Consider the following 23,430-nt stretch of genomic DNA (forward strand, 5'->3'; position numbering starts at 1 on the left):
CGGGGGCGCGGGGGGAAGAATCTAAGTTGTTTCAGCCTTTATGCAGCTTTCCGCCTCCAGCACTGAAATGTCCTCCTCTTTTTCAGAGCTTCAAGTTTCATAGACCTTTGCAGTCGTCCACAGAACTGTGCTGCTCAGATGCAACACACATGACCCATTAATTCCCATTAGGATGATTCGTGCTGAACAAGTCTTCACTTGGATAGTTTACTACATGGATATAATCTTTTATCATGTGGTGTATGTTTGTCATATTATGTGGTGATTCAGTTAGGGTTTTTGTCCTCAGGTCATGAGTTTTGCTGTGGTGTCTGCAACATGCTGGTTCAAAATCCTGGTCAAGTCCATACAGTACCTGTAATCTTAAGTACAGTCAGGCATAAGTTGAACTGAAATCAATACGGCTTACCCTCAGGTAAGCAGGGCTAAGAATGGAGCCTTGGATGGGAAAGCCATACACAGTTCAAATCCCTGCTCAACCATGAAGCTCCCTTTGAAACTATAGGTTTCTACACCATACATTTTAAGCTCATGGCTTCTCCCAGAAATCTTGGGAATTGTATGTCTGTGAGAGGTAAACTTCAATTCTTGGAATACTTTGTGGGAAGCCATGTGCTGTAAATGCACTCACAATGTAGGGTTGCCATATTTTGAAGAGCAAAAAAGAGGACACATTTGCTGACTTTTCACTATGGACCTCTCTGATGACTCTCCTTTTACATACCCATGAGAAAGAGGGCATGTCCTGGAAAAAGAGGACATATGGCAATCCTATGACTTAATGATGGTATGGATGTGACCATGCTTGCCTGGATGCATACATACTGGACATGCAGACACAGGGGTCCACCTCCTCTCAGTCGATCTGTGATGATCCACTGAGGGGGGCTCATTTCCCTACCCCACTCATTAATGATCAGTCTTAAGAGCAGGGAGGGGTTATTTACATCCTCATACATTCCCCCCACCCTTGCCACCACCAAAAATTAGTCAAATCTTGAAAGGGAGGAATTTGCTTAGAGGAGAAGGGGTTAGTCACCCATGCCAAAGAGCATGGACAACTACATATGGAAGAAGCTGTTCTGTTAGGTATTGGGGGAAATAGTGAGGTAAAGATGAGCTCCAGGAATCACAAACATATCCAGCCAGTTGTGTTCCATCTTCACTGGCTGTCAATACACATCAGGCTTTGATTCAAGGTGCTAACACTTAACTATAAAACCTTGTGATGACTAAAGTCCCACACATCTCAGAAAATCATTCCTTACGCATCAACTCTAAGGCTGTATACATATTACTGACTCAAACCACAGCTAGGTTGTTCTTTTTTCCTTTTTTAATAATATTTTTTATTGGTTTTACAATTTAGTTTTGCATTCTCAAATAAGAAAAATACAGTCCAAAAGTATAGAATTCTCTGAATTCTCAGACTTCCATCCTCCCTTTCGAGGGGTCCACTAGTGATCATTTTCAGTGCATATCATATTATGCTCCATACTGTATATCCATAAATCTTTATTTTCTCCTATAGTTCTTTTCACATTGCATTATTTCAATGCTGCTAACGTTTTTAACTATTTACAGTGTTCTGTCAAATATATTACAAAATTTCCACGTTCTTTGTTGAAGTTTTTATCATCCTGTTTCCTGATTTTTCCAGTCATTTTGGCCATCTCAGCATAGTCAGGTCGTTCTTTTTTCCAACTTGGGTCAAAGCTGGTTTGCAGGGAAATGCATCAAAACGTAGAATTTAATTAAAAATGAAAGGATAGACATGGGTTGTGTTCAGAGTCATGTTTTTGCACTATTTCCCAAACCAGCGAAACGTATGAGGAACAGTTGATGGAGCTGGGTATGTTTAGCCATGGAAAAGAGGAGACTGGGAGGAGATATGTAAAGGACTGACACATGGAAGGCAGAAAACTTGTTTTCTCTTTCTCAGGAGGGTAGGACCTGAACTTCAATATACTGTGTAGCCTTATGAGGCTTTGCCCTCGGGTGGGAAAAATATTGCGCCCTGGAAAGGTACCAATATTATGTTTTACAAAAAAACCCCAACCCCATAAATTCAACCCCGCTTCCTTATTAATCCCTCATGAGCCACGTCATCGTTTTGAATGCGGTAATTTCTGCAGGTGCTTGTGTACTTTGCCTAGAGTCCAAAGTAAAGGGCGGGTTGCCAGCAGAACAACAATATGGGAGGCAAGCCAGGCACGTATGGCGACAGGCCCATCTTTCCCCCTTTTTGGCGGGAATATACCGAGGCCGAGAATTTCCCTCAGGCCCTGCGACGGTTACAAGCCCCCCCCCCCCGGCTCAAACCGTTGGTGACCGTTGCCGATGAAAAAGAGAACGAAGGGAGGCGGGGGAGGAAAGAGCGCGTCGCGCAACTCCCGACTGATTTCGTCACCGCGTTCCTGCTTGTTACGCGGGAGAGGGGCGGGGGCAAGAAAGACGCATTGCCGCGGGGTGGGTGCGGGGAGGCGGGTCGGGCGGCGAGGGGGAAGAGCGGCGGCGATGGAATGTCACGTGGCAGGGGCGGAGGGGGTGTGGCCCTAATTTTTTTTTTAAAGAGCATGTCACGTGGCTAGGCGGGGGGCGGGCGGGCGATAGAAGGGAGGGTGGGGAGAGAGAGAAAGAGTAAGAACGTCACGTGATGCCGGAGGCCCGGAAAGCTCTGAGGTGGAGCTGAGCGTCTCCTCCGTCCGCCATTTTCCTGCGGCGACCAGCTGTGCATGTGTGCGTGAGGGAAGGAGAAGGGAGGCTTACGGTGGTGGTGGTGGTGGCGGCGGCGGCCGAGCGGCAGGCCGCGGTAGTGGTCGAGGCCGAGGAGGCGGGGAAGGAGGAGGAGGAGGAAAGAGGAAGGAGGAGAAGCCTCTTCCCGGGTGACAGGCCCGGCCCTTCCGAAGGCGGAGCGCTGCCGGGCGTCCTCAGCGGCCGCGGCGGCGTTGCTGAGTGCAGCCGGGACCGCCCTCCTTTCCTCCCTCCCTCCCTCCTTCCTTTTCCTTCTCCTCCTTTCCCCGTCCCTGCTTCGCCAGCCTGGTTGAGGAATAGCAGCGGCAGCGGAGTGTCTCAGAATCCGGCACCGCCATGTCTGGGCAGAGCCTGACCGACCGCATCACGGCGGCGCAGCACAGCGTGACCGGCTCGGCCGTGTCCAAGACCGTCTGCAAGGCCACCACGCACGAGGTGATGGGCCCCAAGAAGAAGCACCTGGACTGTGAGTCGAGACGGACTTCTCCTCGCTCTTTCTCTCTCTTTCCGTTTCTCCCTCCCCACCCCACCCCCCGCCCCGACCTTCGCCATTCTCGCTGTCGCCTTCTCTGCCCTCCCCGCCAACCTCCCTGAGCAGCTCGCTGCCCGTCCAGGCCCGGTTTTATTCGCCGGCCAAATACTGTACTTGGATTGCAGTTCCTGTGCTTTGCTACAACATCTCAACGTAGGAAACCCCCCCCCCCTTTTCTACTCCCACTTTTCCACCATCCTCTCTGAAATGAGAGATGAAACGAGACGGCACCCTCTTCTGGTTTTTACTCATTTCATTTACTAGATGCTTGGTTTCCAAGCGACATACATATAATTTATATATGCACGCGCACACACATATATACATATGTGTTTGTGTGTTTATGTATGTGTGTATAGTACCTATATACACATAAACACTCTACCATAAGGGAATAAAAAGGAGATCATATGGTACATTAATATATCGTGTAACATGACACTTAAGAAATGTGTTCAGTTCTGCACAGCATCACCTCCCTCCCCCCAGTTTTAATTTTTACTTTTTTTTCTATGAAGCTTTATACCCCTTTCCCCACAGTGTTTGGCACCCTCTCATCTTAATTTAAGGAACCTGTTACCTCACAGTGTGATTTTGGGCAGTTTGGAATATATGTGTAATTGGTTTAGAAAGTAAGGGTCTATCAGTGGCTTTTAGCCGAATGGTTGCTGGCACACAAAAGTGGGGAACGGTGATTGTCTTCATGCAGGCTTCCTGGACTAGATTGGATTTTGGTTGGACCTAGTAAGACACATGTTGTGTTCTTCAACTTTGGTCCCCAATCTTTCAGTGGTTTTCTACTGTGTCATCTCTTAAAACGTTTTTGATCTGTTGGGAATCACATCATTGCATTCTCTTGATACTCCCCCCCCCCCCCGCAAAAGTACAGTGTCTACTGTAACCATGCCAAACCATTGAATTGTTAGTTGATCTCCTCCAGATGTTTAACCAGTGCAACTTCAATGTTAGTACATACCATTTTAGCCTATTGAAAGAAGTATAAGGATTAATGATTTAATTAGCTACAGCTGCTGCTTGTTTCCTGGCTATTTTATTTTTCTTCCTATTCTAATGGTTTTGTCAGAAACAGTATAGCTGCTGCTGATAGTAACAATAATAACTCATTTACTGAATTGGTTAACTATTAGACTAATCTACCAATCAAACCAATTAAAGTTTCAGTACAACCATTATCCTTAGGCATTTTTTTCCAGTGTGACACTGAGTAGTTCACCACTTCCTTTATGAAACTTGCCTTTGTTATTTGATATGCTACATCTTTCCCTTGGCACTGTAATCTTCCTCCTAACTGATAAATGAAGCACACCTCCTGATATTTGAAATGTCTCAAACCTGCCTTCATTCTCCTGGCAGTCTCTGTATATTTAATTTGAGCCTGTCTCCATTACCATGTTACTTATTTCAGGTTTCTCTTTCCATTGTACCCCTTGTCTAGTGTATAAATCAGGGATAGCGAACCTGTAGCCTTCCAGATGTTACTGGATTACACTTCCTATCATTTGTGGTCATTGGCCATGCTGACTGGGCTGATGGGAACTGATCCAACAACTTCTGAGGAGTCATTTCTCATTCCTGCTATAGAACGTGACTTTGGCAGCAACCACTTACTACTACTTCTGTGTCCTAGCTGCTCATCTTCAGGAAATTCTGCTCAGAAGAGGAACTGACACCATCTACTTCTGCATTCAAGTTACATTGTATCAAGATTTTAAATGTTGAAGTACATAAGTAGAGCAATTGTATCTTTAGCTTTGACAACTTTCTGAGAATAAAAGTTTTCTAAGTTGCAGTTTAGAAAAATAACAACCTTCCTGCCAGGGCTGCTTGCAGAAAATTCTCAGAATGTTTGAGTTTTGCAGACTGTATATGTCTAAGTGGACATGTATGTCTCTGTACATACATGAGAGATATCACCAGTAGCCTCTTAAATTGATTCTTCTGTACCCCTGTTGAAGTGAGAATGGTTTGGGGAAATGACTACTTAGAAGTTGGAATAATGTTTATGCCATCTTGGCACCTTTTGTTAAAGCTTGAAATATGGACATGTTAATCTATTGCGACCAAATAAACACTTAAGCACTTGAGGGTCCAGCTGTGTGATCCACTGTTCGTCTTCAAATGTCTCCATACTCAAGGAGCTTAATAAGGGGCTACTAGCTGGTGACCCTTCAGATGTTCTTGCACCTGAGCTTCCATCATCCCTGACCTTTGGTCATGCAAGCTAAAGGTAATAGGAGCAGGAATTCAGTAACATCTTGAGGGTTACAGGTTAGCCACCCCGAAAATGTGTAGCCATCCATTTTGCAGGGTGGATTGAGGCAATGGAATTTCACTTTGAGTCTGGCACCTCACCCGTTGATAATTCTGGCTGCCTCTAATGTGAGATCCCCAAGGAAAAAGCTAATACATAGTATTCCCAAAGGCATCCCTGCAAGCATCTTTGTATTCCTTGCCTCGTAGTTTCATAAAGTTGTGAATGCCGCTTTAAGGTACTTGGTTCCTCTTTTGAGGGTCCTGTCATCTGTTTCATTTCCTACTTTGTAATATGATGGAAATGTCTATGCACTTTTTAAGTTACAAGTTTGCATAGTGAAAATAAGTTTGAAGTCTTCTGCTTCTTAATGGGTGTGTGGGCTCAGTATTGAAGTTAGTGGGTTGCATGTGACTGATGGGAATCTTAACATTATGAAGCTCTTAATAGTCTGATATCACCAGGCTTTGAGCAGCACCATAATGGAAGTAATTTTTAATTCTGTTGTATTATCAGGACTGTTGTGTTTTGTATGTTTATGAAATTGTCCTATGGATGTAGAACCTGATAGTGGGTGCAAATTTTGGTACCCACTTTGATTTTTTTTTAAAAGGCGAGCTTTCTGTGCTCAAGTTGCAATTGACCCCAAACTCCATGTTCTTTTATTCTATTTTCCTCTGATTCCTTGTTCATTAACCTCCCCACCAGCTTCTTATGAAAAAGAGTGCTTATATGAAAATATATTAGTTTCACTATTTAGTTTTTTTGGCAGTTTTAAACATATATAATGCATAGTCAGAATTATCATTGACATTAAAGGCTGATGGAACAGCTTGGAGAGGTTCCATGCATGCTCTTACATTTGGTTTGAGAAGATTTTTTAATGCGCATCTGAACAGCAGGTGCATGATACATTCTTTGAAATTTTCCTGTAGAAATCTCCTGATGGCAGATGAAAACAAACATCCTTATCTGCCTAGAAGAGTGATCTGCAGCTGTAGAGAGTTCCAGCTGGTTTCTTATCATTTGTCCTACAGATGTTTCAAAGCCTGGTCTCTGCTTTAAAGCTTTTGCACCAGGGGTGGGGGGGAGTTAGCTTGCTGCACCCTGCCAGTTTTAGAAGTAGAGGACAAATTGTTGGGTTTATTCTTTTGTGTTTGACAAGCAGGTAGAGTACTCAAGTTTGTGGTTCTGATTTGGAAAGATTGCACTAACACAGGCTTCCTCAAACTTGGCCCTGGACCATTGGCCATACTTTCTGGAGCTGATGGGAGTTGTAATCTCAGAAATCCTGGGAGGCAACAGGTTGGGGAAGGCTGGTTTATAGTTATCTGGGGAGAGCTGGCAGATGGTTCTGTCTTCCTTTACAGAGTTGGAGGTGGAGGAGGAAGATTTAGTCTTTTTTTTACACTAAAGTGTGTCATAGCAACTTCCAAAGGAAGTAGATTGCCTTTAGTCTCCTTTAGACTATCTTAGAAAACTTGTTTGCTAGTACCCGTAACTATCACTAGTAATTTCCCTTTAAGATACCGTATTTTTTGCACCATAACACTCACTTTTTTCCTCCTAGAAAGTAAGGGGAAATGTCTGTGCGTGTTATGGAGGAAATGCCTACGGGTGGCATGCCTACGGATTTTCCTCCTCTAAAAACTACGTGCGTGTTATAGAGCGAAAAATACGGTAACTTTTAAGTACAGTGGTACCTCGGGTTACATACACTTCAGGTTACATACGCTTCAGGTTACAGACTCCGCTAACCCAGAAATAGTACCTCGGGTTAAGAATTTTGCTTCAGGATGAGAACAGAAATCGTGCTCCAGCGGTGTGGTGGCAGCAGTAGGCCCCATTAGCTAAAGTGGTGCTTCAGGTTAAGAACAGTTTCTGGTTAAGAACGGACCTCTGGAATGAACTAAGTACTTAACCCGAGGTACCATTGTATTACACAAATGAAGGCCTGGATTCTGAGTGAGGTATTCCATGCTATTTAATGAATGTGTATTTTTGGTTTCTATATTTTAAAAGCATCTCTAGTAATGTAACTGTATTCATGTGATGATTGTTGGGTCATTCTCAATAAGGTATTGATGGTATGATGAGGTGTAGCTCTGTCTAGGGTGACAAACAATACATGTCTCTGAAGTGTGTCTGACACAGGCTGCTAAACTATGCCATCTCAGAGGTAAATCTTAGTGAATTCCTTGGGGCTTACTCCCAGGTAACTGGGATTAGGATTGCAGTTTTACTAGCCTAATTAAAGTACCTTGCATTTATACATGTATTACTATTAAAACTACAAGGGAGGGTGCTCAGATATTTAGCATTCAATAAAAAGCCCACATTGACTCAGATTGGTGAATTTAGTTTTCTAAGGTTCTCTTGGCAACGAAGTAAAAACTTTATGAAGGCTTTCAAAGCTGGAATCGTGGAGTTCAAGGAGAAACATCTGGGCTTATGAATGCTTTGGACTTCCAAAGCCTGATTGCACAGTGTTCTTCCTTATTTGCTCTCTGTAAGCAGCATGTGGATACTGAATGGCTAATCCCTTAACTGACAACATTCATTTGATACTAGAAGTATTCCAGCTTCCTAGTAATGCCTTTTACCATATGGTCTGCTGCCTCTGAAATCCTGGGATTGAAAAATTCTTCCTTTGCAATCTTCCACTATACCAAGCATCTAATCTTCCTTCCTTCCTTGCTTAAAGCATAATTAGTTGAGGAAATAAAAATATTCTTATGTGTACATTATATGTTTAGATTGTCTTGTGTCTCAGTTGTAATTGCTTTGTGGGTTGGAGTGGAAGAGGATCTAATTCTATAGGGGAGAAAATCTCTTGTGGAGATGGTCTGGCACATACAGTCAGCCTGGCAGTGTTGTCCTCCTTTCACAGGAATTCTTGAAAGTTGGGCCAAACCTGAATTGTGTAATTTGTACAGCTGCTCAAATTGGGATTGATTGTATAACTTCAGACCTCACACACTTTAATATTTGAATTACAACATGTGGAATTATTCCATGAAGTTTTTGGAGAGCATTTTATTTGCTGGATTTGATGCTTGTTTCCTAGAAGGCATGTGAAAACTCCTTCAGGTATAAAAAAAAGATTTATTGTTTCAAATTACCAATGCCAACATTGAGGAGGGAAATTGAAAGTTTTGTCTTATGCCAGGATTAGGTATAACCAGCTCCTAACCTGCATTGCCCATCTCAATGCAAATGAACCACTGTACAGTATATTCAAACATAAAGAGTAAAAAAACAACTGTTTCAAAGTGCAATCCAAAAATTACAGCGCACAGTGGAGTGTAAAGTATGCATAGACATTGTATTCCAGCAACTGAAACTCTTCATTATTCTAGAAAAAATATGCTGTTTCATGAAATCACAATCAAATGACATCATGTAAAACCTTTTTTGCAGACTTGGTTATTGACAAGTAAGGTAGCTTTGGCCTCAGTTCAGCTTAGTGGGGAGCATTGTTGCTGAGATGTAATTATCCTAGTTTAAAAGATTTTCTGTCTTAACAATATTGCTATTAGAATACTGTCACATGCTCTATGCTACAGTGAAAACCTGAGAGGAGGTATTGGCGAAAATTTTCTAATTCCTTTCAAACTTAAAACTGTGTTCCCTGATTTAATATCTCTCACTGTAAAACAGTTCTAAGCTATTAATATATCTGCATGTACAATACATATAGATTTATGTTTCCTACTGAATTCTTCAATCACAGGGCTGTCATGCATGACTGCTCTAGTCTGTGTTCATCACAAAAAGGCAGATTGGTCCACAGGATCTGATATCAAATCCCGTTTGATCTGTGGACTAATTGGCAACAGACAAATCACAATCTGTCTCAGTTTGAATCAGAAGGAGGAATAATGACCACCTTGTTGCTTTTTTTAAAGGCATGTGCAGCATTGTAAATCAAACATAACAGTAGCTAATTCTTTTTTTTTTTTTCCAAGCACTAGCTAATTCTAAGCTCAGGCAGCTGGTCTGTTACATCAATACATCAAGAGCTTTCTGTACTACTGTATATACACTTCACCTGGCTCGTGCATAATATGTGGTTAAGGCATCAATATTTTTGTGTTTCTGGCTGTTCCTTTTAATATTCAAAGTACAATTTCACCTCACTTTAAAAAAGCTTTCTTTGAAAGCACCCTCCTCCCCAAGCTTCCGAAAAGTTCATGATCAAGCATTCATTTCCCAATACCGAAAATGTTTTGGCAGAGTATTGGGCACAAGAGATATCATTTGAAATTGCAAATTGCATCGTGTAGCAAGAGGGTGGACCCTTCTGCTAGAGAAAGCGAAAATAAGTTGAAGGAACTCAGCTGCTGTAAACACAGAGAAGAGGGGAGTGCATGAGTCAAGACTTGCTACGGCTCATGAAACGATGATCAGAATTTGTGCTGGGTCTCTGTTGTAATGTGGGTGTCAAATAAAGTAACAAGATGTGCTTAATTCATTGTGGAAAATGAGGATGGTAAAATGGACCTGCAACATGCCTACTTCTATTGGGCATCTGTAAAAGAACTACATTGCTTAGTATCACTGTTGACACAATTTGTGTTGAGTCTCTCATATTTTAATCTTTGGCAATTTTGAGGCTTTGCTGTGGTTTGCAGCACTGCTTTATTTTGCTTAAAATGTTGAAAATATTTTGTTCCATAAGTAAAACTAACTAAAACTTCCTCTAAAATCAGTTACAACAACTAGACAGATTTTTTTTTCAACATCTCCCCCCTTCACCAGTTTTGAAATATTCAATTAACTCTTATTATTTTAGTCAGGGTTAAAATAGACTCGGATATCATCTCAAATATTTAATTTTGTTTGATTTTCTTGTAAACTGGGTTCTGATTTTTTTTTTAAAAAATGAAAAGCAGTGTATAAGTACTTGAAATAAATTGAAAGAAATTAAAAAAATGAGATTAGAATATTGTCTGATGCTATGTTAATCCAGGTATAGGAGATGAACTAATTATTTAGGTAGAAAACAATCTTATCCAACAATAGATAACTTTTGTCAGTTGCCTAGCAATAAATAAAATCTAGAATCCATCAACACTTCTTATAATGAATAAATCCCTGACAAAGTTTATATTCCTTGATTAGGCACCTGTTAAGATTATTGTATTGTCTTTCATGCAGTAAGGGTGTACAGAAAAATCTGAATCCTGGATTCCTGGTTTACAGCATCTTTCAAGCCACTTGTCTACATGCTTGTTTCACTTAATACTGCATAGATAACAGACTATGTAAAGTTCCTGAGTGGCGCCCTGTGACTTGGCAAAGGGCAAACCCATTTGGCTCTGTATTCTTGGTACTTTTGGTGGTTAAATGGACAGTACCTAGGGCATGAAGTCAGCCAAGGGTTTAGGTTAGGTTTTAGGTTTCAGCCTGCAGCCCATATTACAGTGGTGCCCCGCAAGACGAATGCCTCGCAAGATGAAAAACCCGCTAGACAAAAGGGTTTTCCGTTTTTCGATGCGCTTCGCAAGACGAATTTCCCTATGGGCTTGCTTCACAAGACGAAAACGTCTTGCAAGTCTTGCGATTTTTTTCGCTTCCCCCCCTTTTTCTAAGCCGCTAAGCCGCTAATAGCCTTTTAGCCGCTAAGCCTTTAATAGCCGCTAAACCACTAATAGCGCTAATCCGCTAAGCCACTAATAGGGTTGCTTCGCAAGACGAAAAAACCGCTAGACGAAGAGACTCGCGGAATGGATTATTTTCGTCTTGCGAGGCACCACTGTAGATTGTTACCCCATGGTACTGTAGAACCTTACACTTCTTTCGTACAGAGGTGCTTATTTCTGTTCTTGCATAGTATGTGTGCTACAATTTTAATTTGAGATCTTTTTTTGGCATGGCACTCAAGGGACAAGGAATACTTAAATGTTCCCAGCTTCTGAGCTACACCTTTCCATATTCAGGTCAGTGGTAGTCAAACAGGCTCATAAGTAATCTCATTCCATCTTGATTAGATATTGATGATGAGCATAATGGATGCTGTAAAACTAGTACTGAAGTATTGCGTTTAAATGTCAAGTATATGCTTATTCTCTGTATGAAAACTTGGGCAAAATATGCGTACTGCAGTGGCAACTACTAAAGGCAATTTTTTATTTTTTTTAAAGGAAAACTGAGTTAAGAAAACTAGAGGCATGTTCAGGTATTTGTCTGACCATGTGAACATTTAAAGTGTGAATGCACATGCAGATGTCATCCCAATGTCCTTGTGTACCTCATGCTTCCCCGGACCCTGACCTTCACTGTGTTAAACAGGGGTCTTGTATTTGAGTTCAGTTAAATGTTAATAGGCATACACACACATACCATAGTAGGGGTGGAGATGAGGGTCTCCGTTAAAACAGGGCCGCTGATCATGCTAGGCATTTTACTTGAGTTACTTGAGTGAAAGCGTGTAAAGCCCCCGACAAAGTCCTTTCTGACCCTTGCTCTTTCCATGATAGTTTTGTAAAGTTATGAACAACTTCATGCCACATGTGCTAGGATATTTTCCGCAGTGTTGGTTTTACTTGCCTTGGGCCTAACTAAATGGCCTTGGTCCTGTATACCAGAAGGAGCGTCTCCACCCCCATCGTTCAGCCCGGACACTGAGGTCCAGCGCCGAGGGCCTTCTGGTGATTCCCTCATTGCGAGAAGTGAGGTTACAGGGAACCAGACAGAGGGCCTTCTCGGTAGTGGCGCCCACCCTGTGGAACACCCTTCAGATGTGAAGGAAATAAGCAGCTATCCTATCATTAAAAGACATCTGAAGGCAGCCCTCTTTAGGAAAGTTTTTAATATTTAATGCTGTATTGTTTTTAACACTCGATTGGGAGCCGCCCAGAGTGGCTGGGGAAACTCAGCCAGATGGGAGGGGTATAAATAAATAAAATAATAATAATCACAACTAAATACTACTTTCTTGTTCAATAGTTGTTAGCTGTACAATGAGCAGTCCTAAAGAGTTAATGTCATGGCAACTTTTTGTTGCACCTTGGTTTAAACAAGCAGTTAAGATTTGAGGGCTTCTTATTCTATGGATAATTTATATGGGTCAGTTAAGGCATTTGCTATCTTGGGTGTATGGATGCATGTTCTTTAAGACTAAAGTCTACAGATTTTTGGCTTTGACAGGTTACTGGTGGCTTTGGGTCTTCTATAATAGTGTTCTTGTTGGACCCGTGACACTGTCAATACAATTATTGAAGCCCTTAGACTCAAACAAAAACAGGATTTCCCCTGCCTTAAAAATCAACGCATTGTATGCCAACATGTGCCAGTTATACTCCATATGGATGGAACTACTTTCTGACAATTACGCTTTTCATGAAAGCAAAGCAATTTCATATTCATAATGCTCTGTCATTAATTCTTTGACTTACTGTGAAATCCTTGTTGCAAATTAGATATTTCAGACACTGTACTTTGCATGCTTGGTTAGGGTATCTGGTGGGCTATAGGTATCCCATTCTTGACTTGGATATATTTCAGATGCTGCTGCAAAGCAAAACAGTTACTTTATGCTTGAAATGATGGTCTGATTTACTACTTCTTGACGGAGTTTTTACCTGTTGAGTACTGCTCCTGCTGGATAGTATTTTGATGCAATTCTGCAGTATGCTCAGCTAAATAAAATTATTGGGTTCTGTTGCAAAATGATGCCAAGAAGGATGCAAGTAAGGTAGCTCTGTGGGCAGAATGTGGTATCGTAACATTGGAAGCCAAGTGATGAAAGACCTGCCAATAGTATTCAGAGCAGAAGCAACATACTGCTTGTAAAACACCTTCTTAGATTACGTTTCTGTTATAGTATGTTGGTTAATTGTAATTGTCTCCTTGAAATATGGCCACACCAAATGGCATTGTTCCAGAAACCTGCTGAATCTTGGTATGCAGAGTTGATACCATCAAGGAGGTTGTACATTGTCCTTTCTCATATGCCCATTAATCTTACCATGAAAGTATCTGTCAATGATTATTTAGGATATCTTGTTTTAAGGCTGGTTGTTTAACCTGATGCACACTTCAGTGCTGCTGTGCAAAGCAATGGGTTAATAATGATCTTTAGGAAGAGCGATAAGTGATTGTATTAATACTGGAGGACTCCTGAGGCCCTGACGTTAAAGATTTGTGCAACAATACTTGATTAGCATAGGATTTTCAAGTCCTCCTTCTTTGTCAGGCAAGCCAGGGATAGACAAAATATTGATCTTGATCTGCTGATTGACTGTTTGGTTATTTGTGGTATATCAACAAGGATTTATTCCTCCCAGTTGTTCAACAAGAGTAACAACAACAACAACATGACTCTTCCCTGGCCTAAATTTTATAGCTGAAATGATGGAAACTTGGGATAAGCAGGAGGTTGTTTGTTTGTGGGGGGGGGGTAATAAGTTCCATTTTAATGTTGGTGATCAAAACAAATGCCTGGACACAGAATTTAATTATTTAAGTGCTTTTTTGCCCCAGGCTTTGGTTGATGGACCTCAAGGTTTTAGAACAAAACAATCCTGATCCTGCAAGCCTGAAGTCTGCCCACCTCTGAGGCAAGCCACCTCAAACTTGGGTCAGTAGCTGCCTCTGGTATGATGAGTTAAAAAGTGGGGTAAGAGAAGCTGTATCTTTTAATGTTTGCCTAAAGGGCCTCTTAAATAGCAGCTTTATTCTGTTTGCCTTTCCCAGTTTTATTTATTGAGAGCTGATGCATAGTGCAGCATGTGGTAACTTTATCTCTGCAACAAGTTTTAATCATAGCATATAGTACAGCACAAAGTATTGGCTGTCTACCAGCTGATCCCTTATTTAAACCCAGAAAATGATAAATCTCCCTAGCACAATTTATAGCTTGAGATAAAAAGAATACAGCAAAGAATATTGTGAAAGTCAGAAAAGATAAAAGCAGTTGGACGTTTTTTGATGTTAATGTTGAAAAAGACAATAAAATGGCTCATCAATGTTAAAAAACAGAAATGTTTTTGAAAGGTAGACCAATGTGTGTGGTGCTTCAAAATACTGAGGAGAGACTTTGTGTTGTGACAGTGGACTACTAGACAGTGCAGAAGAGCCTAATAATAAAAAATATTAGCTGAAAAAGGCCCATCTAGTGCAGCTTCCTCTTCCTGCAATGGCTAACTATGGGAAGTCCATAAGAAGGACCAAGAGCAACAGCACTCCCTCATTCATTTTCTGATAGTGGAGGTTATAAATAGCCACCATAAGTGGGAAACATTGAGAACCGTTTTTCTCGTTCCCTGCTTTATGTAACATGGTATCTGATAAATTGTCCAACTATGGATTTTGGATTTACCTAACTCAAAATACTCCTTTGGCCTGCATTTGTACTCAGACGTTTGAACAAGGGAACAAAGCTGAGTTTACTGAGGTATGCCCCATTTTGAATAAAAGTAAGTTGTCTGGTTTTTCATTCCATTTTTTTGCAGTCTCTTATGGTAGTCAAATCGTGTACTGGAAAAACCGATTATGGTAACAGTATATATCATACCAGCAGCAAAATTACAATAGACCACAAACACATTTTGACTAATCTTACCTTTGGCACATAAGTCAGCTTCTGTCAACAATTAAAAAACCTTTTGGGAAGATCTTTAGTATTTGGAATACCCCATATTAATTAACTGTTGATGTTCACATGCCTTGATTTTGTGTTCATAGAATCATAGAGTCGGAATGGTCTTGGAGGATCATCTAGTCCACAGTTATCACAGTTGTGGTGGCCAAGCAGCTTTATTTGTGAAGCTGGTGGTTAGCGTCCATGCAGTTCAGTCCATTTCATGTTTACTCAGAGGCACATATATTTCCAATATTCATTGTTGGTATATTTGCATACTTGACATTAATGATGGACTTTGCTTTGATTCTCAGTGTTGCTTTCTTAGATAATTGGGTATATTTTTTCCTGTTCACATACCTCCTGTATTATCGTACTAACAGATATGCCTGGGAATATATGTAACATTTGAACTCTGGCATGGTTTTTCATCAACAAGAGGCCATACACCCCAAACTACTTAGCTGTGTTAAGCAGTTCTTCAGTGAGAGCCTAGCTAACATGCTTTCACCATTGACCCTTGGCTCTGCAGGATATATGAAAACTTGAATGGAATTTGTTCTCTTTAGAAAAAGGCATGAGTCTGAAGAACAGCTGAAGTTAACTTTGGATCAGTAACCTACATGGCATATTTTAAGTCTTGTCACAGTTTAACTTTCTCAGTAGCCACATAAGTTTCCTGAGGCCTTAGCGCTTCATCATTTTGAAGTCTGTATGTTGTTGGGAAACATTACTGTAGCCTGTACAGTGCTACAGTTCAAGTGCTATTCATTCCTTTTATGACATCAGAGGCTCTTCAAAGAAAGGAAGTGGTTCTCATGATATTTTTGGACGCCTTAATTTCAGACCTTTTGGGTTTCAATAAACTTGATGGATGGTGGCTAACAGATTGAGATTGAATCCTGACAAGACAGAAGTACTGTTTTTGGGGGACAGGAGGCGAGCAGGTGTGGAGGATTCCCTGGTCCTGAATGGGGTAACTGCCCCTGAAGGACCAGGTGCGCAGCCTGGGAGTCATTTTGGACTCACAGCTGTCCATGGAGGCACAGGTCAAATCTGTATCCAGGGCAGCTGTTTACCAGCTCCATCTGGTATGTAGGCTGAGACCCTATCTGCCTGCAGACTGTCTCGCCAGAGTGGTACATGCTCTGGTTATCTCCCGCTTGGACTACTGCAATGCGCTCTACGTGGGGCTACCTTTGAAGGTGACCCGGAAACTACAACTAATCCAGAATGCGGCAGCTAGACTGGTGACTGGGAGCGGCCGCCGAGACCATATAACACCGGTCTTGAAAGACCTACATTGGCTCCCAGTACGTTTCCGAGCACAATTCAAAGTGTTGGTGCTGACCTTTAAAGCCCTAAACGGCCTTGGTCCAGTATATCTGAAGGAGCATCTGCTCCCCCATCGTTCTGCCCGGACACTGAGGTCCAGCTCCAAGGGCCTTCTGGCGGTTCCCTCACTGCGAGAGGCCAAGTTACAGGGAACCAGGCAGAGGGCCTTCTCGGTAGTGGCGCCTGCCCTGTGGAACGCCCTCCCATCAGATGTCAAAGCGATAAACATCTACCTGACATTCAGAAGACATCTGAAGGCAGCCCTGTTCAGGGAAGTTTTTAATATGTGACATTTTAGTGTATCTTTCATCTTTGTTGGAAGCCGCCCAGAGTGGCTGGGGAAACCCAGCCAGATGGGCGGGGTACAAATAATAAATTATTATTATTATTATTATTATTGATCAAATGCAATGATCTCCTGGTTAAATGGACACTAATCCATGAGCGCTTATGCCCCAGTACACTTGTTGGTCTTTAATGTGCCATAGGACTTCTAGTTTTAGCTACCACAGAGTTAAGATGGCTCTTCCTTTGCAAAGTAATACATTGAATGTTTTAAATCTAATTAAATAGCTTACTGTTGGTGGAATAGGGTTGAAGAGGGAATTCCTGGCCATATTGTGATACAGATTTGGAGGACAAGTAACCTATAGCATGTTGAAGCCTATATTGCTGGGAAATGCTCTTATTTGAAAACCTGGAGAGCTGTTGTCCATAAGTATAGACAGTCTGAAGCTGTCTTGCCAATCATTGCAAGAACTAGATTATTTTTTTATTAAAAAATCCATATAAATGTAAATTGGCCCACATCTGTGCACCTCAGTTCTGCAGAGCTGAGGAATAGCCACTGAGGTGTCCTTTGTGTGATCATACTGTAGAGCAGGGGTGCCCAAACTTTTTCCAAAGAGGGCCAGATTTGATGAAGTGAACATGCATGAGGGCCAACCAAAGTTGTTGAACTCTTTTTAGGATTGAAGTTGTTGAGCTTTTTATACAGTTTTACTGCAAAATTGTTGAGCTTTTTTTTTTTTTACAGTTTTACCACAAAGTTGTTGGAGCTTTTTGGGAGATTTTACCCCAGGAAATAAACTGCCACAGGGGCCGGATTAAACTGACCAGCAGGCTGGATTAGGTCCCTGAAACAGACTTTGGACATGCCTGCTGTAGAGCTTACAGGGGGAAGGGGAGAATCTTCAGCAAGGCCATCTGGCTTCTTGTAATGTACCTGCAATGGCATTTAATTGAAGTCTGGAGAATTAAGTACCGTACTGAAATTTCTCGCATTACCATCCAACCTGTGTTATTGGCAGTACTCAGTTTATGGAACACTCTCCCAAGTGACATTCATTTGGTAGGTACATTTAAACAGACATTTTTATTTGTCCAAGCTTTTTGATCTTAATTGAAACTGGCTTTTATTGGGGTATGCTATAGTCACCCACTGTATCTGATTTGTGATTCTGTGGTTTTAATGGCTCTCATTATAATGTGTCTTGTTTCCCCTAGTTGATCTTTTTTGCCAGCTCTGGATTGGAGGAAGGGTGGGATATAAAAATAAACCATAATCTTTAACCTGGTCCTCCCTATTTTATCCCTAAGTGGCCCTGTGAGAGAATTTGGGGAGAGGGAGAAACTGACTGGCCCAAGGTCACTCAGCAAATTTCATGGCTGAGTGGGCGTTTGAACCAGGGTATCCCTGCTTCCTGTCAAACACTCTAACCATTGTGTCATGGTTTTTTCAGATTTTGTGAAAGTTATGTAAACCCACCCCCGAATGTTTGCATGCTTTGAAACAAACTTGCTGCTAAAGCAGCTTTCCCCAGCTGGTGCCCTCCAGATGTTTTGGACTTCAGCTCCCATCAGCCCCAGCCAGCTGAACAACATGTTTTAAAGAGCAGTGTGGCAAGGAGGGCAACTTTAAGCAAACCTTGAATGTTGTTATTTGTACACTGAACAATTCTAAGTGTAGCTACCTGCTAGTATGGTGAAGGATGCTAGATGATGACTACCAAAAGGCTTATAATTAACACTAAGACCTACATTCCTTTTGTTTTAATAACAGGAAGAGAAGTGAACTTTGATTAGGTGCATAGTTGTCTAAAACTTCCTGGTATTTGGATTTAAGACTTTTGATGTCAAAGTCTGTTTTGCCTCTGCTTCTTCAGCCCCTAGGAATGTCTTTTGTCTTCCTCCTACAAAAGATATTTACCCAAGTGATAAGCCTCTTAGCTAATGTTGCACTCATACCCTTTCAGGATTGTCTTGTCATTAAACTGTATGGATTCCTGCATTTCCTGTAAAAGTATTTTTGGATTTGTTTGAGATACCTGCAAAGATCTGACGGGTTTTAAGATAAATAATTGTGTGTATAATTGTTTATGACTCAATATGTTAACCTGAATTGACCTTTACTTTTAAACCAAAATTGAAAGCAGCCAAATTCTAGTGCTGCATCTATCTCTCTCCCCCCCACCCTCTGTCTAGCCTAATGCCAGTCAGTTTGAGTAGTTGATTCTTGATTAGCTGCTTTTGAGCTGCAAGGTACAACCGGAAGGCACATAACATATATTGCAGCTATTTTTTGCTTTGGAATCGGCTGCTCTCCTTTGGTGAGTTGTGATTGCCCCAAGAGTAGAAATGTGCAAGTATCCCTACTGGCTCATGAAGCTCCTGGCAGCTGCCATAGTACTGTGTTATCTTTCCCCAGCTAGCAAAATATTTATGGATGTCCTGGGAGCTGCTCCCTTCCATTTTTCTCTACCTCAAACAGTGAAAAGAAATATCCATGGAATCTGGTTCTGTACACAGTTATTTTCAATATATATTCAATAAACGTTTTCCAATCTTTTTTAAACGTATGTTCTTGTTCTCTATATGTTAAGTCTGCAAGTTGTGCATATTCTGTCAACTTAAGATGCCAATCTTCTTTGGTTGGGACCTCACTCATTTTCCATTTTTGGGCTAATGAAACACAGGCGGCAGTTGTTGCATACATAGATAGCCTTTCCTGACACCTGGGGATTTCAGTCTGAATTATCCCCAACAGAAAGGACTCTGGTTTTTTTTGGTTTTTTTTGGGGGGGGGGGTAATTTTAAAACTTTTTTTCCAATTCATTATAAATCATTTCCAAAATACTCTTTTACCCTTTTACATGTCCACCACATATGAAAGAACATTCCCTCCACCTCTTTACACTTCAGACACTTATCTGATTCTGTCTTGTAAATCTTAGCAAGCCTACTTGGAGTTAAATGCCATCAGTGAATCATTTTCAGGTAGTTCTTCAAGAATAACATGCTATAAATTTTAAGTCGCTTTTCCAAAGTTTCTCCCAGAGGTTAAAATCTATATTGTGTCCTATATCTATCAGAACTGTGACAAATTCCTGTCCTACTCTCACTGGCTAATACACAAGGATGCTACTTTATTTAAAGAAAAACAGTCTGGTGTAGGATAATTGTATGATAATTCCTTGCCCTAGACTCTGTCTTGTACCAAATAAAATTAAACACACAAGCTCTAGGCAGAGCACATCTTTTACGACAAACCAATCTGAATTCTTTGTTAGATTGGTAGCATGCACCCGCTCTTGTAAGAACAAGTTTTTGTTCCAAGAAGTACATGTTATAACAACTGTCTTGTTCTAGTTAGGATCTTGGGCATTTCCATTTATTTTTAAAATGGGATGGCAGAAAAGGTTAAAGAACTATAAATAGCACCTAAATTCACCACTTTGTAGCTCTTATGGTTTCTGTAGCTGTAAGGTAGACTGAGGGTATATCTTGTGTTCACTGTCAGAAGGAGGTAGTCAAGGTTTATTTTGATTTTAAACTAACACACGTGAAATTTGCAATGTAAGGTTCAAGCCAGCTTGCTCCCACCTCATTCTGCAAGGTGTCTAGCTCATTTGCTTGAGTAAGATATAGGGAAAACTCAGATTAGAACTCCTTTGTTATATCCCAGATGCACCCAGGATATAGGAAAAGCTAAAGGTATTTATTTATTTATAATAAACTGGAAGAGAACAATATTTTTCTCTTGGTGCTTATCTGTAAGAACATGAAGTTCTACTGCATCGGCAAAGTCCATCTAGCTTGACGTTCTGCTTCCAACAGTGAGTAATAGGATCCCTCCAGGAAGCTCAAGCGGGGCATGCAGTCAAAAGCTGTCCCTCACTGCTGTCTCTCCTTCCTCTGAACGTGGAAGGTTCCATTTAGCTATCATGGCAATAGCGGTGGATATTTAGCATACTGTTCCATAAAGCCACCTTCAATAATGTCAGCATTATAGATACATAATGGTTGACGTTTTACATGGCATGCTGGGCTGATCAAGTCCTGGGTTGTGTTTAGAGTGTTGTAGCCCAGTGTAATGGGATGATTAGCTGCTTGTGCGTAAAATCGTGCTCCCTCAGAGTTTGTGCGGCTCCACAAACCTCTGTGTGTGACAGAGCTCCTCAAACATGTCTGCTCTAGTCACTCGTAGAGTCTGACAGTGGCTGTCTGCGGAAGCGTTTCCAGCAAAGAAGCTCCTTAACGGAAACGCGTCTCCTGGACTCACGGCGTGACAGTTTCCGGCGAGGCGTGGGTCTCCCTATGGGAGCCTCAGATACCTCCCCACTGTTCTCGCTGGAAGCGTCTCTGAGCCCTCCCTCCTGCTCGCATTCCCTCAGAGATCCACTCCTCCCCCTGCTGGTTCCTGCTTCAGCTGTTGAGTCTCTTTCTTCCTCCCTGAGCCCCTCCACCACCTGTTCCTCCGATGGCAGTTCCCTGACACCCAGCTATCCATGGTGTCATTAAAGCATTAACTGCATCTGGCTTAGGGAACCAGATCCTTATCCACCCCCCACACACCCATGGGCCAACTTTGGCAGGTGATGAGGCCACCCTCATGTTCTATCACCTGACATCATGATAGCATCAAGTGGCTGATAGATGGGAAGTCCTTCCCACCTGTCAAAGTTGATCTGCGGAGGAGTGGAGTTTGCTTCACCAGCACATTCCCCAGGCAGAAAGCCTCATGAAGCAGCACCCATCAGGATTGAACTCTTCGCTCAATGGCAGATGAATGAAGAGTTCAGACCTACTGGCTGCAGGGATCTACTTTCCCAGTGTCTTCCCTGCAAAGATTGAATTAGCAAAGCACACACTAGCAAGATTGTATTTTGTTCACAAACTGGTGACAGAGGGATCAGTCCTGTTGGTTGCAGGTCTGTGTCACCGGTGCCTTTCCCACAAGGAATGCATTGGTGAAGCAACACCCAGCAGAATTGAATCCTGCCATCAGCTAATGTCTCCCACTGGTTGTGGTTTCGGGAAAGTGGCCTCCCACACCTACATTAAAATATTATAGCAAACTGTCAGTGGCATACAAAATAAATAAATAAAAATATATGAAAGCTTAAACTCAGAACAAACTTGGTTGGTCTCTAAGGTGCTACTGGGCAATTTTTAAATTTTTTTTATTTATGTTGACTGCATCAGACCAACACGGCTACCTACCTGTGTCAGTGGCATAGTGTAACGTTCGAAAGTGTCGATCACTTCTCCTACCTTGGCAATTACCTTTCCACATTGATGCCAAAATTCAACGTCGCCTGAGCTCTGTGAGCGCTCCTTTCTCCCGATTGAAGTGCAGAGTGTTTGAGAACCAGAGCATTTGCAGGGAAAACAAAATGCTTGTTTACAAAGCTATTGTACTACCAACCTTACTGTATGCATGTAAACATGGACCACTTATAAACACTATCTCCAACTTCTCAAAAGATTCCATCAACAGTGTCTCCAAACTATTTTACATATCGCTTGGGAAGAAAGGCAAACTAATGCCAGTGTACTGGAAGAAGCAAAGATCACCCGTGTCAATGCAGTGATTCTTTAAAATCAATTTCTTTGGACTAGTCACGTGCGGTTGCCTGATCATAGTCTTCCAAAGCAACTACTCTATTCCAAACTTAAAAATGGAAAGCATAATGCTGGTATTCAACAAGAGGCTTACAGACTCTCAAGGGAAATCTTTAAAAATGTAATATAAACACCGACAATTGGAAAACACTGGCCTGTGAGCACTCCAATTGGAGAATAGTCTTTACCAAAGGTGTCATGGACTTTGAAGGTGCTCAAACTCAGGACGAAAGGGAAAAATGTGGTAAGTGGAAGGCATGTTTGGCAAACCCTCACCATGTTAAACTGCCACCTGGAAACCTATGTCCCCACTGTTGGAAGGACGTGTGGATCCAGAATTGGCCTCTACAGTCACTCACAGGCTCACTGTTCATGGTGACAATCTTACTCTGCTACGAGGGATCATGGTAGAAGTCCCTTAAAGTGGTCCACTGTGCTTGTGTTTGCAGCTGAATACCTTTAGTGAAAGATGTTACTGTTTAAAAGACTTTAGATAAGCATGTGTTTGCGTCACATGTTTTTCCTGCGACTTTCCACACCTCACAGCAGAGCTAAGAGACCTACCTAACTTTCAGGGCGGTAACAGTATGGTAAAAGTTTTCCCCTTCGTGGGTTTGAAGCAGAATGGTATTGGGACATGAAATTAAAAAAAAATGCTCCCTGGTGATACTGAAGCTTAAATTACCGTATTTTTTGCACCATAACACTCACTTTTTTCCTCCTAAAAAGTAAGGGGAAATGTCTGTGTGTGTTATGGAGGGAATGCCTATGGGTGGCATGCCTACGGATTTTCCTCCTCTAAAAACTGCGTGCGTGTTATGGTCGGGTGCGTGTTATAGAGCGAAAAATACGGTAATTGGAAGATGGAAGTAATGAATTTCTGAAGGGTCTACATAAAAATACTGAAACCTTATGGATCTTGAAATTTTGGGGGCTGTTAGGTACGTTTTCTTAGTGGAGGAGCACTTAGTCAATTGGGCTTCGGTGGCATGGCAGCAGTGGGAGGCCCCATTAGCTAAAGTGGTGTTTCAGGTTAAGAACAGTTTC

The 23,430-nt window shown here is 41.8% G+C and overlaps 1 protein-coding gene across 8 annotated transcripts in view; it reads left to right on the top strand.

The window, feature by feature from the left end:
• The first annotated feature begins 2,620 nt into the window (after positions 1 to 2,620).
• PICALM (phosphatidylinositol binding clathrin assembly protein) overlaps positions 2,621 to 23,430 on the top strand; it is a 64,646-nt gene continuing 43,836 nt past the window's right edge. For 6 of the 8 annotated variants that reach the window (XM_081197358.1, XM_081197360.1, XM_081197362.1 and 3 more), the window contains exon 1: positions 2,622 to 3,220. In XM_081197358.1, the coding sequence (XP_081053484.1) occupies positions 3,091 to 3,220 (130 nt within the window). In that variant the 5' untranslated portion in view covers positions 2,622 to 3,090. Of the gene's footprint in view, positions 3,221 to 23,430 lie in introns of all 8 variants that reach the window. The other 2 variants (XM_081197361.1, XM_081197364.1) reach the window with 1 other exon arrangement.

Source organism: Podarcis bocagei, assembly GCF_964188305.1.
Source record: "Podarcis bocagei genome assembly, chromosome: 6".
Taxonomy (NCBI): Eukaryota; Metazoa; Chordata; class Lepidosauria; order Squamata; family Lacertidae; genus Podarcis; species Podarcis bocagei.